This window comes from Malaclemys terrapin, chromosome 4 (genome assembly GCF_027887155.1).
Source record: "Malaclemys terrapin pileata isolate rMalTer1 chromosome 4, rMalTer1.hap1, whole genome shotgun sequence".
NCBI lineage: Eukaryota > Metazoa > Chordata > Testudines > Emydidae > Malaclemys > Malaclemys terrapin.
This window is the reverse complement of record NC_071508.1, coordinates 37,002,428-37,016,209: the sequence shown is the minus strand read 5'-3', so window position 1 is coordinate 37,016,209 and position 13,782 is coordinate 37,002,428. Positions and strand designations below refer to the sequence as shown.

Genomic DNA, 13,782 nt, shown 5'->3' with positions numbered 1-13,782 from the left:
TTACAGCAGTGTCTGCAGCTTACAGCTTGCGCTGTTCAGTCCATCACGCAGCCGTTTCATTCCCGAATCTCCCAGCGCATCGTGATTGATATTCAGCTCTGTCAGTGACTGGTTTGTAGTTATGACAACAGAGAGATCTTCGCAACAAGCAGGTGTCAGACCACACCCGGTCAGCCTGCAAGAGACAGGGACATGCAACACAGGCATATCATACATGGTGTTCCCCCTCCCCCCGCCATTGAAGCCAAATTCATCCCTGATAGATTTTAAGGCCAGAAAGAGCCGTTATGATCATCCAGAGGCAGACTTGCAAAGGTACAAATGGTCGCTAGGTGCCGAACTCTCACTGGTTTTCAATGAGGTTTAGGTCCATAATTACCATTTGTGCCTTTGAAAATTTCCCTTCTAGTCTGACCTCCTGAATTAGGCTGGCCATAGAATTTCACTCGCATCTAGGTTGTGATCCCTGTATTTAGGCCGATCACATGTGGATGAGCCAGAACATATCATTTAGGATGACATGTTATCTTGATTTAAAGGCTCCAAGAGTTGGAGAATCCAGCACATCCCTTAGCAGTCTGTTCTAGTGGTTAATGACCCGCATAGTTAAAAAGTTGTGTTGCTCAGGAGATTTTTTATGCCGTAATTCAGTGAGAAACATCAGTGATTTTACAAAAACAATGAGGGGGACTCCTCGTTGTTTTTGCTGATACAGACTAACATGGCTACCCCTCTGAATCCTGTCACCATACAAGGCAGTGATTTTACAGTGTGTTGTGCACATACTTCCCGGTGTGTGGATTTCGCTCTATGAGCACTTGCTGACTGTTCTACTCGTTTATTTCTGTGTTATCTGAAGAGGAAAAGTGTTGGCCAAATTCAGCCCTGGCCTTATTCCACTGAAGTAAACTGGAGTTAAATCAGGGATTCATTTGCCCCCGTGATTCTAACCATATTAGGAAAAGCAGGTGCCATTTGAGAATAGGTATGAAAATCTGACGCTCGTCTTTCTACCCTGCTGGGGTTCGGCAGGATGTTCCCCAATTTAAGGTTGGCAATTTTTTATGAACATTGCTAGTGCAATGTAGTTCATTTGAAGCTCTTGAGCGTTGTGCACAAATCTATATCTTGGCAAGCAGGCCTGGCCCAGCAGGCTCACACTGAAAAGGGTCACGCCTTAATCACCGCGTAAGAAAGAAATGGAAGCACAAGACAGAGACAGAGTCCGCAGAAAACACCCAGCAGCCGCTGGAGAGAGGGAGATGCAAGGAACAAGAACAGGGATTGTTACACTCTCACAATGCCAGTGTGACTCTAATAGGCGCATAGTGGCATTCGTTTTTGCACATCAGCTGAGATTTCATTACAATGACACAGTGCCACCTGGTGGCTTTTGCGCTGTCACTCCTGTTCTTGCTGGGGAGTTGTCCATACAACCTGCCATCCCAGCGGGTAATACTTAATGATTTAGCTGGCAGGCTCCTCACGGGTACCAAGTTTTTGAACGAACCTGGATGGGTTTAGAGGCTGAACTATGTTGACCAGATGTCCCAATTTTATAGGGACCGTCCCAATATTTGGGGTTTTATTTTATATAGGCTCCTATTACCCTCCACCCCCATCCTGATTTTTTACACTTGCTATCTGGTCACGCTCAGCTGAACATCACTCTCATCCCAGGGCAGAGGCAGTTCTGCTTTCGGGGCACATGTGGCACTTCCCTGCTCAGAAGGAGAGACAATAAAAGCAGGTGTGGACTCATCCCTATTCTCTGCACCATACCCAGATGTTAATTTAACTGATTGGACCCTGCCTACAATTCTGATCAAGGTCTGGCACTGTCAACAGGGAGGAGCTGGCAGTGAGGTCGCGGAGCTGTACCTGTTCTGTGGGCAAACAGAGCACTTCACTCTTCACAGCGGCCAGTTTGGCACATTTGATGACCACTAAATGCACAAAAAAAGACCCACCTTAAAAAGAAAACAGAGACTGTCTACCGGCCTCCAGTGGGGCAAGCTGTGAAGAGCTGATCCTGGCACTGTGAGGGGAATGGATGGGACTATCTGGCGACTCACATTGCTAAACGTAGAAAGATCCCACTGTTGCCAGAGATCAAGGAATAACTGCAATTGCTGGAGATGTTTAATTTAAGCAGCCACAATGTGATGATGGAGGAAAACGTGCCCAGATTAGCCAGAAAGAGCAGAGCCAAGACCAGCCAATCACAAAGGAAGCTGCTGGTGACTTACCTTAGTTTCTGTAGTTTGCAGTCTGGCTGTCTCAGCCCATCACACAGCAGCTTCATTCCTGCATCTCCCAGTTTATTATAGCACACATCCAGCTCTCTCAGGGACAGGCTTTTACTGAGAACAGCAGAGAGAGCCCCACAACAAACTACTGTGAAATAACAGTTTGACAGCCTGCAGGGGACAGACGGACAGAGAGGACAGTGATCAGGCCTTGTGAGTCTTACAGCTTGCCCTGGGGATTCCCATTTCCTGGCACCCTCTGCTAGCCTCCTAAGCAGCTGCTTCAGTCCTCTGCTCTGAGCAGCATCTCTATGGGTAGAATCCTAGAGGAGTCCAACCAGAGAGGCATTTCCTACCTCCAGCCTACAGATATAGAGGTCTGCATAAAGGAAAGCCCTTTGGTATCAGTGAGCTTGACCTTGCAATGCGGTCACATGGGAATGTGTGCTGAAGGATCCAGCCCTTACTTCTGCAGGCTTTGCCTCTTTATTTGAGATGCTGTAGCTAAATCCTTCCGCACAAAATATTCTCTCTTCTGGTACTTCAGGTTGCTCATGCCCCCGGTCTCATTGGCACTGCACCTCCACCGCCCACCTGGGGAAACTTACACATCTGCCTCTGAAACGAGCAAACACTAATCAGAGGCTTTTAAGGAAGCCCGGGAGCACTCACACGAGTTTCTGTATTTTACAGTTCTCTCGTTTCAGTCCGGCACACAGATGTTTCACTCCAGAATCCCTCAGCTCATTATTTCTCAGGTCCAGCTCCGTCAGGGTCTGGTTGGTACCGAGAACAGAGGCAAGGTCATCGCAACAAGCAGCTGTGAGAAGGCAACACTCCAGCCTGCGGGAGACAGAGATGGACAGAGAGAAAAGTAACAACCTGTTTCTGCACCACTCACTGCACTCAGGGGGCCGGTTTCAGAGGTGATGTGCAAGGTGGTGAAAATTAGATTCCCTAGGTCAGATCCAGAGTCTGTTAAAGTGAAAGCGACTCTTTCCGTTGGTTTCAGTGGGCATTGGAGCAGGCCTTCAGGGCTCAGTTCTGCACCCATTTACACAAGTGTAGCTCCCCTTCATTTCAATGGGTGGTGTACCCCTATAGCTGACAGCATAGGCGCCAACTCCATGGGTGCTCCAGGGCTGGAGCACTCACAAAAAAAAATAGTGGGTACTCAGCACCCACCAGCCACAACTGATAGGTTGCGGTGCCGATCAGCTGTTTGGAGGCTGGGAAAGGCATTTGCGGGGGGTGGAGAGCAGTGAGCGGCAGTGGCCTGGGGGAGCGGTTGGAGGGGAGGCAGAAAGAGGCAGATTAAGGGCGGGGCCTTGCAGAAGGGGTGGAGTGGGGGCAGGGCCTCAGGGCAGAGAGGGGATGGAGCATCCCTGGGGAAAAATAAAAGCGCCTATGGCTGAGAGGAGGGGTGATGTTAGAGAGGGTTTAAAGGATTAATAGTGTAATATCTGGCTCTAGATTTCCAAATACTGCCGGAATAGCAGGAGCCCTACATCTGAATATGAGGCTGTTTGCCCATGCCTAGCACACACAGATCATTGGTGAAAAGAGATAAGGAAATACAGTATGAAGAAAATGCTCATCTAGACCAGTGGTTACTCACTTTATTTTCTGTAGTTTACAGTTCGGATGCTTCAGTGCTTTGTACAGCAGCTTCACTCCTAAATCTCCCCATTTACTATAGCTCAGGTCCAGCTCTGTCAGGCTCTGGTTTTTAGTGAGCACAGAGGCGAGATCGCCCAAGGAAGTAGCGGTGAGACTGCGACCCCTCAGCCTGCAGGAGACAAAGGTATACGGAACACACAATGGCTCTTCATTTGAACACAGCCACTTGTGTCCCTGTCACAGCTGGGCTCCTAGGAAGCCAAGCAAGGCAACTCGACACCTGCAGCAAAGGTGTGAGTTGAAATCCAGCAGGTCTGAGGGGTATCCTGGCTGTTCCAATGTTAAGGAAACCAGAATAGCTCTGGGAGTGCTGGGCTGGCCACTGCTACATTCTCTGAAAGGTGCCATGTGAGCGGCCTCTTGAATTAGTCTTGGTCCTATAATTGGTGCAGAAGACGAATAGGGCTACGGCCCCAGCCCCATCACACCATGACCATTAGTGGACTCCAGTAGCAAAAGTGACACCATGGCTCTTTTCCTTCTCTCCCATTGTGTTCTGGGCATGTCAGGACTGGGGCTGTGTGCCCCTTTGGCAAGGGCGTATCAATGGAAGGCTTCTTGGTTGGTGCCCTTTTCCCCACTTCCACTTTGTACCCCTAGTCAGCAGCCACAATCTGGCCCATAACATGCCAGTAATTATTAATCATTATAATTGATTGTGACCGAGTCAAAGTCCCACAGGGGCTTTATCTCCCTACATCAGGGCTTGGTAATGTTAATCTTCCACTTTCGAAAGGAAGCCAAAAGGTTTGGGACTGGCAAGAGTCAATTTGCTGCCTCCTTCCAGCTCAGAGATCACAGACTCGTGTTTAAACATTCTTGGGAACTTCTCCTCTGGCCTGAGAGTGCAGCATGGCCATTTTCAGACCACAAGGGGGTTTTCATGAAAGTTACTGGGGAATGGAAAACTGGGCTTCTGCTGGAAGGCTGCGTGCAACCTTCACCATAGTGTAACTAGCAGCAGCTCCATAATCCTGGGGCTGAAATCTTCTGAACTGGGTCTCAGAGCTGAGTAGAGGGCTATCACTGACTGTGAACTGAAGTGAAGAGTTCCTCCTGGATGTCGGTTTCAGTTATAATGCCATGAATATAACACAGTTATAATGAAAATCCATGGTTACTTACCCCAATTTCTGAACACTGCAGTTTTGATGTTTCAGTCCCTTACAGAGCAATTTAATCCCTGTTTCCCCCAGTTTGTTACCGCTCAGGTCCAGTTCTTTCAGAGACTGGTTTGTCTTGAGAGCAGAGGCGAGATCCTCACAACAAGCGGAGGTGAGACGGCAGCACCCTAAGCTGCAAGAGACAGATGTGGTTACTGCTTGTTTTTACCCAGTTGGCCGCCTCCACTTTATTCATATCAGTGTATTCCTGTAAAGAGATTTAGAGCTTGATCCAAAGCCTAAAGACTCCTATCATCTTCCCTGGCTTTGGGTCAGGTCCTTAGCCAGCTGTATTGTTCTTAAACCAAAGTAATCGCTAGCCATCCTATGGCATGTGCCAAACACTCTGCTGATGTGACGTTGACATGGCAGAAGTGTTCTTAGGCAATTTACAGACTGGTGTGAGGGTATGTTCAAGTTGACCAGTGCTGAACAAGAGAACAATCTCAAGCCCTGCTCCTGGAAACACCTAGGTACATGTTTAATTTGAAGTACATGAGTAGTCCCATTAAATTCACATTTAAAAAATAATAGGAAAACTGAAGAACTTCATGTGACGTGGAAGGAATTTCTCTCTTCTACAAAAGGAAAAGACAGTGTGCAAATGGAAGGCTCATGGGAAGGTGGAATGATTTAGCAGGCCAGGATTTTATGTTTGTAACATGTTTCATTGCTTCCCCATGATAATTTGGGGTGTTTTGCAAGCACAGTTTTGTATAATTGATTTAAAATAATTGAAGCCATTTTAAAAACCAACAAACACTATGCCAATGTAATAGGGAAACTGAGATTGTAGCAGAAGTCAAGACAGTCAGAGTTATGGTTAACTCATCCCCTGGTGCGTGCCTTCTGCTCTCCCCCTTGGCATGCATTCACTATAACGGGATCTTTCATTACAGGGAAGATGCTTCATAATATTCCGTGTTTAATTAGCAATCCCAAGAGCTGAACTGTAATTGGTTTGTGTTTGATAAAGATTCAGTTGTGAAAAACTAAGCAGGATCTGAGTAAGTAAACAGGAGAAAGGGAAGACTGTTTAGGGTAGATTTTTCAAAAGAGTCTATGTGCCATTAGAGAGACAAGTTAGATGAGGTAATTTCTTTTATTGGACCAACTTCTGTGGGTGAGAGAGCCAAACTTTCGAGCTACACAGAGCTCTTCTTTAGGGCTGGGAGATGTACTAAGAGTGTCACAGCTAAATAGAAGATCAAACAGATAGTTATCATATATTCTAATCCAGGGACCATTCAAGGGGAAGTGGCCCCTTTGGTTTAGGACAAACAGGGGGGTTAGTGGGTTGCAGATTGTAATAAGCCATAACTCCGGTGTCTTTATTAAGACCATAATTTTTAGTGTCTAGCAAAGTTAGGAATTCAAACTCCCAGGCTCATCTTTTGAAAGCCCTGGTCAGGTTTCCTTTGAGGGTGAGGACTGATAGGGATCAGATGTGGAGTCATCACTTTGTAAAAAGAGTTCACCCCCAGGTGAAAGGGTGTTTTTGTCTTTGATCATTTTCCTGTGGGAGTTCATTCGAGCATGCAGTGATTGTCTTGGGGCCACGGACATTCACTGAAATCCCTTAGGTACTGTACGTTTGAAAATTCTTCCTCATATCAAATGTTTGAGGGATTTAAAAACCAATCACCATTGGGACTTCTTGGTTTGTTAGTAGCATTCGTGGTCAAAATTCTCCTCTGAGATTCTTGCCTAGGCTTGCACTGACTTCAGTGGGAGTTGCTTCCATGTTGACCCCTGAATTTTTTCCCTCTGGGAACAGAGCTTCCCATTCAGGAAACAATGCAGCTGTGGAGCCCCATGCTAAGTGGGCATTTTCAGGAGCACATCCAGTGTGTCATAGACCTGGATACCTATAAAAACCATTATTCCCGTCAACCAGCTCTTTTTCCATAGAACATAAATAAACTGCTCTTATTTTATATGGGTGAGGGGAAGCGAAAGAAGAAATCAGGTCTGTTACACTGGTCAAACGTATAGGACATACATAATAACAGAAATACATTTCATAATAATGTTCTTATCTAGCTACAGTGCACAAAATGGCAATAATAAATAATAATGATACATAAATATGTCTAGCTCAAGTAACCTCTGAATTCCTGGGTCTTTATCACTAACACATCGTGAAGCTGGCTGGTTCCATGTGAATTAGCAGTCGCTCTGCTGCTCAGAGACTAAACCCCAGTGATACATAGCTGCTAAGCCCCTGAGAGGACAGCAGCAATGATCGGCTCATAGAAGAGCAAACCCTTACGATATTTTCTTTAGTTTACAGCCTGGATCCTTCAGTGCTTGACACAAAAGGTGAGGTGGGGAATATTTTGGCTCCTTCTCCTCCAACTCCCTGGAAAGAGAGAAAAGAAATGTTCCATTGTGGGTGCTGAAAAAAAAATTCACTCTCATTTCAAGAGGTTGGCTCAGTAGTTTTTATTCTGGAGGAGACAATTCAATTATTTTTTTGAAAAATAAGCCTTTTAAACATTATCGGATGCTACTACCTCTTTATTCTGATGCAAAATTAGTAAATGGCAGATTTCTGGCATCAGAAATGTGTATTTTGAAAAGTGTAAGTGAATCGGGCTTGTTGACAGCCCAGGGAATTGAAGGTGTCTGTTATTGGCCAGGACAAAGATCCTGAACGAAAGCCCATTAATGTTTATGGGAAAGACTCTCCTGTTGACTTGAATAGGCATTTCGTCAAGATTGTGGCAATGTAAGCAGTGGCAATGTATCATCAATACCATGTATTGAGTAAGGACGTCTGGATTTAGGCCTATGGTTGACAGATCCATTTGCACTCTGACAAAAGCAGGTGCTATTATAACTACACATGCTGGATATTCATATCAATAAACCGACACACTCACCAAGGAACTAACTTTCGTAGCACTGACTCTTGTCTTTCCTCCTGCTCTTCCAGTCCAAACGTACAATCGTTCAGAGAGAGCGACTGCTCATTACGACAATTCTTTATGCAGAATGAAAGAACCATGTGGTCGATTTTTGTAAAGGGAATATTGCTCAGACCAATTTCTTGGAAATGATCCATTGCACTTTTGACAAACTCTTCTTCCTGAATCTCGTACAAACAGTGAAGCAACTCAAGCTGGAACTGCTTTTCCTGGACGGATCTGAAGGTCAGACCACAGCTTCTTTTTGCTACAGATCCAAACCACTTCAATAAATTCTGTTTAATTTCAGGTGAAATTTTACAGCCAAAGATTTTCTCTGTGTGATTCATTCTCTCTTTGTTTAAGAGACCAAACAGGAAACGTACCGTCAAGGTAAAAGAATTATCTCTAGATTTTCCATAATTTTTCAAAATTTCATTCACATCTTTCTTCAGAGTCACTGAATCACACCCTTTTTCTTTATCTTCCACCAAGAGATAGAACAAAGCTGCAAAGAACTCTTGGAAACTTAAGTGAATGAAGCTGTAGACACTTTCAAAGCCGATATCTTTTTGGAAAACATTCTTAGTGAGAAAGAGGGACTGAATGTCAGATCCATCCAAACCATGCTTCCTCGCATCTTCTTCTTCAAACAGTATTTTATTGTTCAAGATCCCATCTGCAGCTAAGGAGCATAGCTTCTTCAGGTCAGTGTGTACGGATTCCTTTGAATTGGAATGGTTATCTAATAAACTGGACAGAAAGAGCATGTATACCGAGGTGGTTGTTTTTGAGCTTTTGGCTAGATCTTCTCCGCTCTCCATCTGTTGTTTCATCACCGTGCACAGGATCCAGCATACGATGGGAGCAAAGCACATGGTGAAGAGCATTTCATTCTCTTTTACAAAATCTAGAGCTTGTTTTGCTTGTATGGCATTTGCAAAGAATTTGCAGAAATACTCCTTCCTGTCCTCTTCAGAGAATCCCAGGATTGTTGCAATATGGGGAAACTTCAGACACTGCCGGAGTTTATCCAGAGCGGTGGGTCTCGTAGTGATTATTAAGTAGGATTTTGGAAGAATCGTTTTCCTTAATAAACTGCTCAGTATGATTTCCACTGGCTTTGTCTGACAGGGATCAGTGCACAGACTACTTTCTTGCTGATCAAAGGAAAATTTAAGTACATCAAAACCATCAATTATGAACAAAAGCTTCTCTGGATTCACCAAAATATCTTTGATGGGTGCGTTTCTGTCAGGACAATTGTTTAAAATCAGATCTGCAACGCTTCGACGCTCAGAAATACAGTTCATTTCCCTGCTATTGATGTAGAAGATGTAATCAAACTTGCCAGGATAGAGTTTTCCAAATGCCCAGTCTACCATGAGCTTCTTGGCTAACATTGTTTTTCCAATCCCAGCAGCTCCCTGCAGCACAATGGTTCTCAGTGGTGTTTGCCTGTTTCCACTAGCATCAAATAAAGTCTCCAGTTTAGTAGAACTAGCTCGCTTTGCCATGATTTCTGCATGCTCTTTCCCTTTGGCTCTTATTTCGTGCTTTCTCTCCTTCTGGTCACGATGTTCCTTTACAATCAGCAGCTTTGTGTATCTTGTGTTTAGTTCCACACACTCTCCAACTTGATTGTTCCTCTCTTCTATTAGTTGGTATTTTTCTCGTATATGTTCCTTATACTTTGGTCTGTAATCTAATTCAGTGATATGGAGAATCAGAATCCGCGAATGCAGAAATTCAGGGGAAAAAGACAGATCTGTCATTTAGGGGTTTCATGGTATTGTTATTTAGATGCATATGCATCCCAGATTCTAATTAATAAGGGGAATAACAGATCATATTGCTGTGGGGGTGGGAGGGATTTCAGATGATGGAAAATAGATATTTTGAAATTAAATTTTAAAAATTGAATTCAGCTGAACATTGACTATACTAGTGAAACGTTTCCAGAGATAGAGGTTCTTCAGTATGGAGAGATGCAGGGAGTAGAAGGGAAAATATATACATGCAAGTTAATAGCTGATGTTTAAAAGTAGAATGATTCCCTCTATTTCAATGGGCTTTGGATCACCCCCCAACTCAGTTACTCATGAATTTGAGAATTTGGAAAACACACTGGGCCAAATTCTGGTTTCTGTAACACTGGAATAAATCAGAATAATGACTTAATTACAGGTACTCTAGATTTACACTGGTGTACCTGAGGTCAGATTCTGTCCCCAAATGACTATTATTTTGTCTACTGATACACTGAACACTTGCTAGATGCACTGTAATGTCTGCAACGCTGCTAACAACTGGGTACATTTTCAAAATGTATGTCCCATACGTTACCTTGTGTCATTTTCAAACTCAGAGTTGCAACAGATAGAGATCGAGTAGATTGAGGCTGAACCAAAACTGAAAGAGAAATAACATGGGGTTAGTATGAGTCTCAGAGAAATGAGATGGGCATGAGCCACATATCAATGGATCTCTATTCCTTTTGTGGGAATGATACTTATAGAGCCAAGACTCAATCCTCTTGTTCTCATTAAATATCAAGGATGCTTACAGGATTAGGGGAAGTACATTCTAAAGAAACTTCATTACACTTTGGTCAGTTGCAGTGAGGGCCAGGAAGTGATGAATCCTGTGATGGGGCATCTGCCCCGCACTAGCCCTGATAGGGTTAAAACCCAGCCTACAGGGCTGCAAAAAACAGCCAATTAAGGCAGCGACTGCAGCCAATTAGGGCAGCAGCTGGACCAGCCAATCAGGGCCCAGCTGTCCCATATAAAAGGAAGCTGCGAGCCAGAACCAGGAGTCTGCTGCAGGAAGCCCAAAGGAGGGGACTGGCTTCCTAGAGGGATGCAGAGGCTAGCACCGTGTACAGGGCTGCTAGGGTTTGCAGGCCCAAGGCCCTGGGAAGAGGGTGAAGGAGCCAGAAGCAGGAGCCGAAGGTGCTGGGGCTGTGGGGAAGTGGCCCAGGGAATTGCGACAGACTGGTGCAGAAAGAAAGGAGGGGCAGTGGGAAGCTGTTGTTTAGAGTATCCCTGGGCTGGGACCCACAGTAGTGGGCGGGCCTGGGTCCCCCCCCCCCACTTGCTGCTGAAGAAGAGGCCAGGCTATGGACTGCCAAGCCGCTGCGAGGAGTGGCTAGACTGTTGTGGAAGGAGTCGCCCTGGAAGGGGGAAACCCAGATTGTGACACAGCCAGAGGGCTGTGCCACGAAGCAGAGGCAGTGAGACTGGAACTGCAGTGGGTCTGCAGGCGGAGATGAGGACGGGAGTGCCACCACCACCGGAGGGCACACCTGTTGACCAGCACTATTTCCTGAAACGGCCAGCAGGAGGCACCAGTGTGGTGAGAGACCCCATGACAAATCCTTAAAATATGTAAAAAGCAACAAAGAGTCCTGTGGCACTTTATAGACTAACGGATGTATTGGAGCATAAGCTTTCGTGGGTGAATACCCACTTCGTCAGACTCATTAAAATATGAGTCCAAAGCAACAGAATAATACTTCAGGTGGAGAGGAGGGGGAAAGTGCTTCATTTTCAAACTAGTGTAACTCACAAAAATGGCAAAACCAATTTTATGCAAATTGTCCTTATATTCTCAATGGGCTGAGATCATCTTGGACACCTTGTTTGAGAAGGTTACGAAGTGTGTGTGTGGGCGAGGCAGAGGGTCTAGAAAAGGGGGGATAAGAATGGAAGGGGGAAAACATCGGTAACTGTAGCACTATCACTGCAGCTTTGGTCTATCTAGTGAGGTCCAGCAACTCTGAGCCACAGAGCCACCCACAGGCAGTGGTGTCAGGCTGCTGGAAAGCTGAGCAGTCCCTGGGGCTGTTATAATTCATGCCAAGGGCCTGGGCCCTAGAGAAGCCCCAAATCTCAGGGGGTCACAAGGTTATTACATGGGGGGGTCACGAGCTATCAGCCTCCACCCCAAACCCCGCTTTGCCTCCAGCATTTATAATGGTGTTAAATATATAAAAAGTATTTTTAATTTTTTAGGGGGGTCACACTCAGAGGCTTGCTATGTGAAAGGGGGTCACCAGTACAAAAGTTTGAGAACCACTGGTTTAGCTCCTGTGTGATGGGCGGTGCTTTCTCCCACATAAAAATAAAATGTGGGGCATGACCATGCAACCTGGAAGCGCAATAGGAGCAGAATCAGGCTCTTACAATAGCATTCTGCTTCTCACAGGTCTTTCTTTTTCTCGGTTACCTGTATGGTGTCTGTCTATATTTTACATAACTACTTCTGTAGAAATGTATTATACACTAACTACAGCTGATTCATGGCATAATAAATGCAGTGCTCATCTAGACAACATGCAATAAGAGCTACTAATAAAAGAGAGGCACAATAGTTTCACTGTAATTCTAGAAAAATATTATGGACCAAATTTTCAAAGAGCAGCATCCCTTCTACTGATGCAAACTGACGTATAGGTGCAAATCTGGGTACTCCCAGTAGGTACAGAGCAGGTTGTTAGAAGTGCAAATGCTCTGATTTAGACCTGCAGTTATGGGACTGCACTTTTTGCAGGTGCAAAAAAAGGAGGCTGGAGTTTTGCAAGTTCACCCCATATGTGTCTCTGCCTTGATTGGTGACTCCCACCGGTTTCCTCAGGGTTTTGGAATCCGTTAGGTGGCATTAGCTTGCTGCTGCTGCTACTATTGCTGCTCCTTCTGCTGGAGCTGCAGTGGGGAATATTAACGAAGAAGGACTCACAGGGGTAGCAGCCGCGTTAGATTTTTTTTGTACCTGTCTCTTTTTCCTCTTGGAGTTTCACGGCAGAGTTTTTCAGACCGATTTTGGTGAAGATTTCGATCGCTACGTTCGCTGCACTGTCTTCGCCATAGAACTCTATCAGGAGACTGGCCACATCCATTTCGTCGGCATTCTCCAGCTTGCTCCGGGGGATTTTACGTTTCGTCCCCTCATAGCGAAAATCAGATAATTTGTGTTTAAATTTTTTTAAATCTTTCTTTTCGAGATCCTCCAGTTGTTGCACAAGGATGTCAGTCAGGGTCTTGTCTTCACTCATCGTGTGCTATTAGGAATGGTCTGAAACTGAATCAAGAACATTAGAAGATTAAAGCTAAACTCCATCAGACTATTAAAACCAAGAGACATCATAAAGTTGCAGTCACTGCACAAAACAAACACCTTCCCATGGAACCAAAGGAATTAGCTCAGCAGATGTTATCGTCTGCATTGTGTGTTACTAGAGATTTCTTGTAACACTTATTTTCCTAGTTTACTCTTTACAGTGTAAGTATTGTCATAGCAGATCAGATCAATGATCCATATAGTCTGGGATCCTACCCCCAGCACCGTCAGCCCCTGAGGCTTCAGAGAAACATGTAAAACTCTTGTAATGGACAATTATTGAATGACCTCTCCATAGGACTTCTTCCTATCCTCCATCAATTAGGGTGTGACTACAGTCATAAAGCAGGAAAGTTTAACCCCCTACTGGATGGAATCAGAGCTGCTCAACTGAGTGTCAGATTAACTGAAGCTGGTTGGAAAATGTGAAAGTGTTTTCCCCCAAAAATGAGAGCGATGAGGTAGAGGAGGCAATGTCTTTTATTGGACCACCTTCTGTTGGTGGCAGGGACAAGCCTTCAGGCTCCACAGAGCTCTTTGTCTGGAGAAAGTTACCAGAAGGTCTGAGCTAAATACAAGATGGGACACATTGTTAAGCATAAGGGTTTCACACATGTTGCAGGAGACACTTAAAATGAAGTGGGCAATCAAGGTTAGCAG

At 45.0% G+C, this 13,782-nt stretch overlaps 1 protein-coding gene across 1 annotated transcript in view; it reads right to left on the bottom strand.

Moving 5' to 3' along the window:
* Nucleotides 1-13,782, bottom strand: part of LOC128836107 (uncharacterized) — a 342,237-nt gene continuing 328,455 nt past the window's right edge. The window contains exons 16-24 of the mRNA XM_054026123.1: nt 13,678-13,690; nt 12,775-13,063; nt 7,990-9,706; nt 7,365-7,454; nt 5,055-5,225; nt 3,868-4,038; nt 2,922-3,092; nt 2,250-2,420; nt 1-175 (exon numbers count right to left, since the gene is read on the bottom strand). Of these exons, the coding sequence (XP_053882098.1) occupies nt 1-175; nt 2,250-2,420; nt 2,922-3,092; nt 3,868-4,038; nt 5,055-5,225; nt 7,365-7,454; nt 7,990-9,706; nt 12,775-13,063; nt 13,678-13,690 (2,968 nt within the window). The remainder of the gene's footprint in view (nt 176-2,249; nt 2,421-2,921; nt 3,093-3,867; nt 4,039-5,054; nt 5,226-7,364; nt 7,455-7,989; nt 9,707-12,774; nt 13,064-13,677; nt 13,691-13,782) is intronic.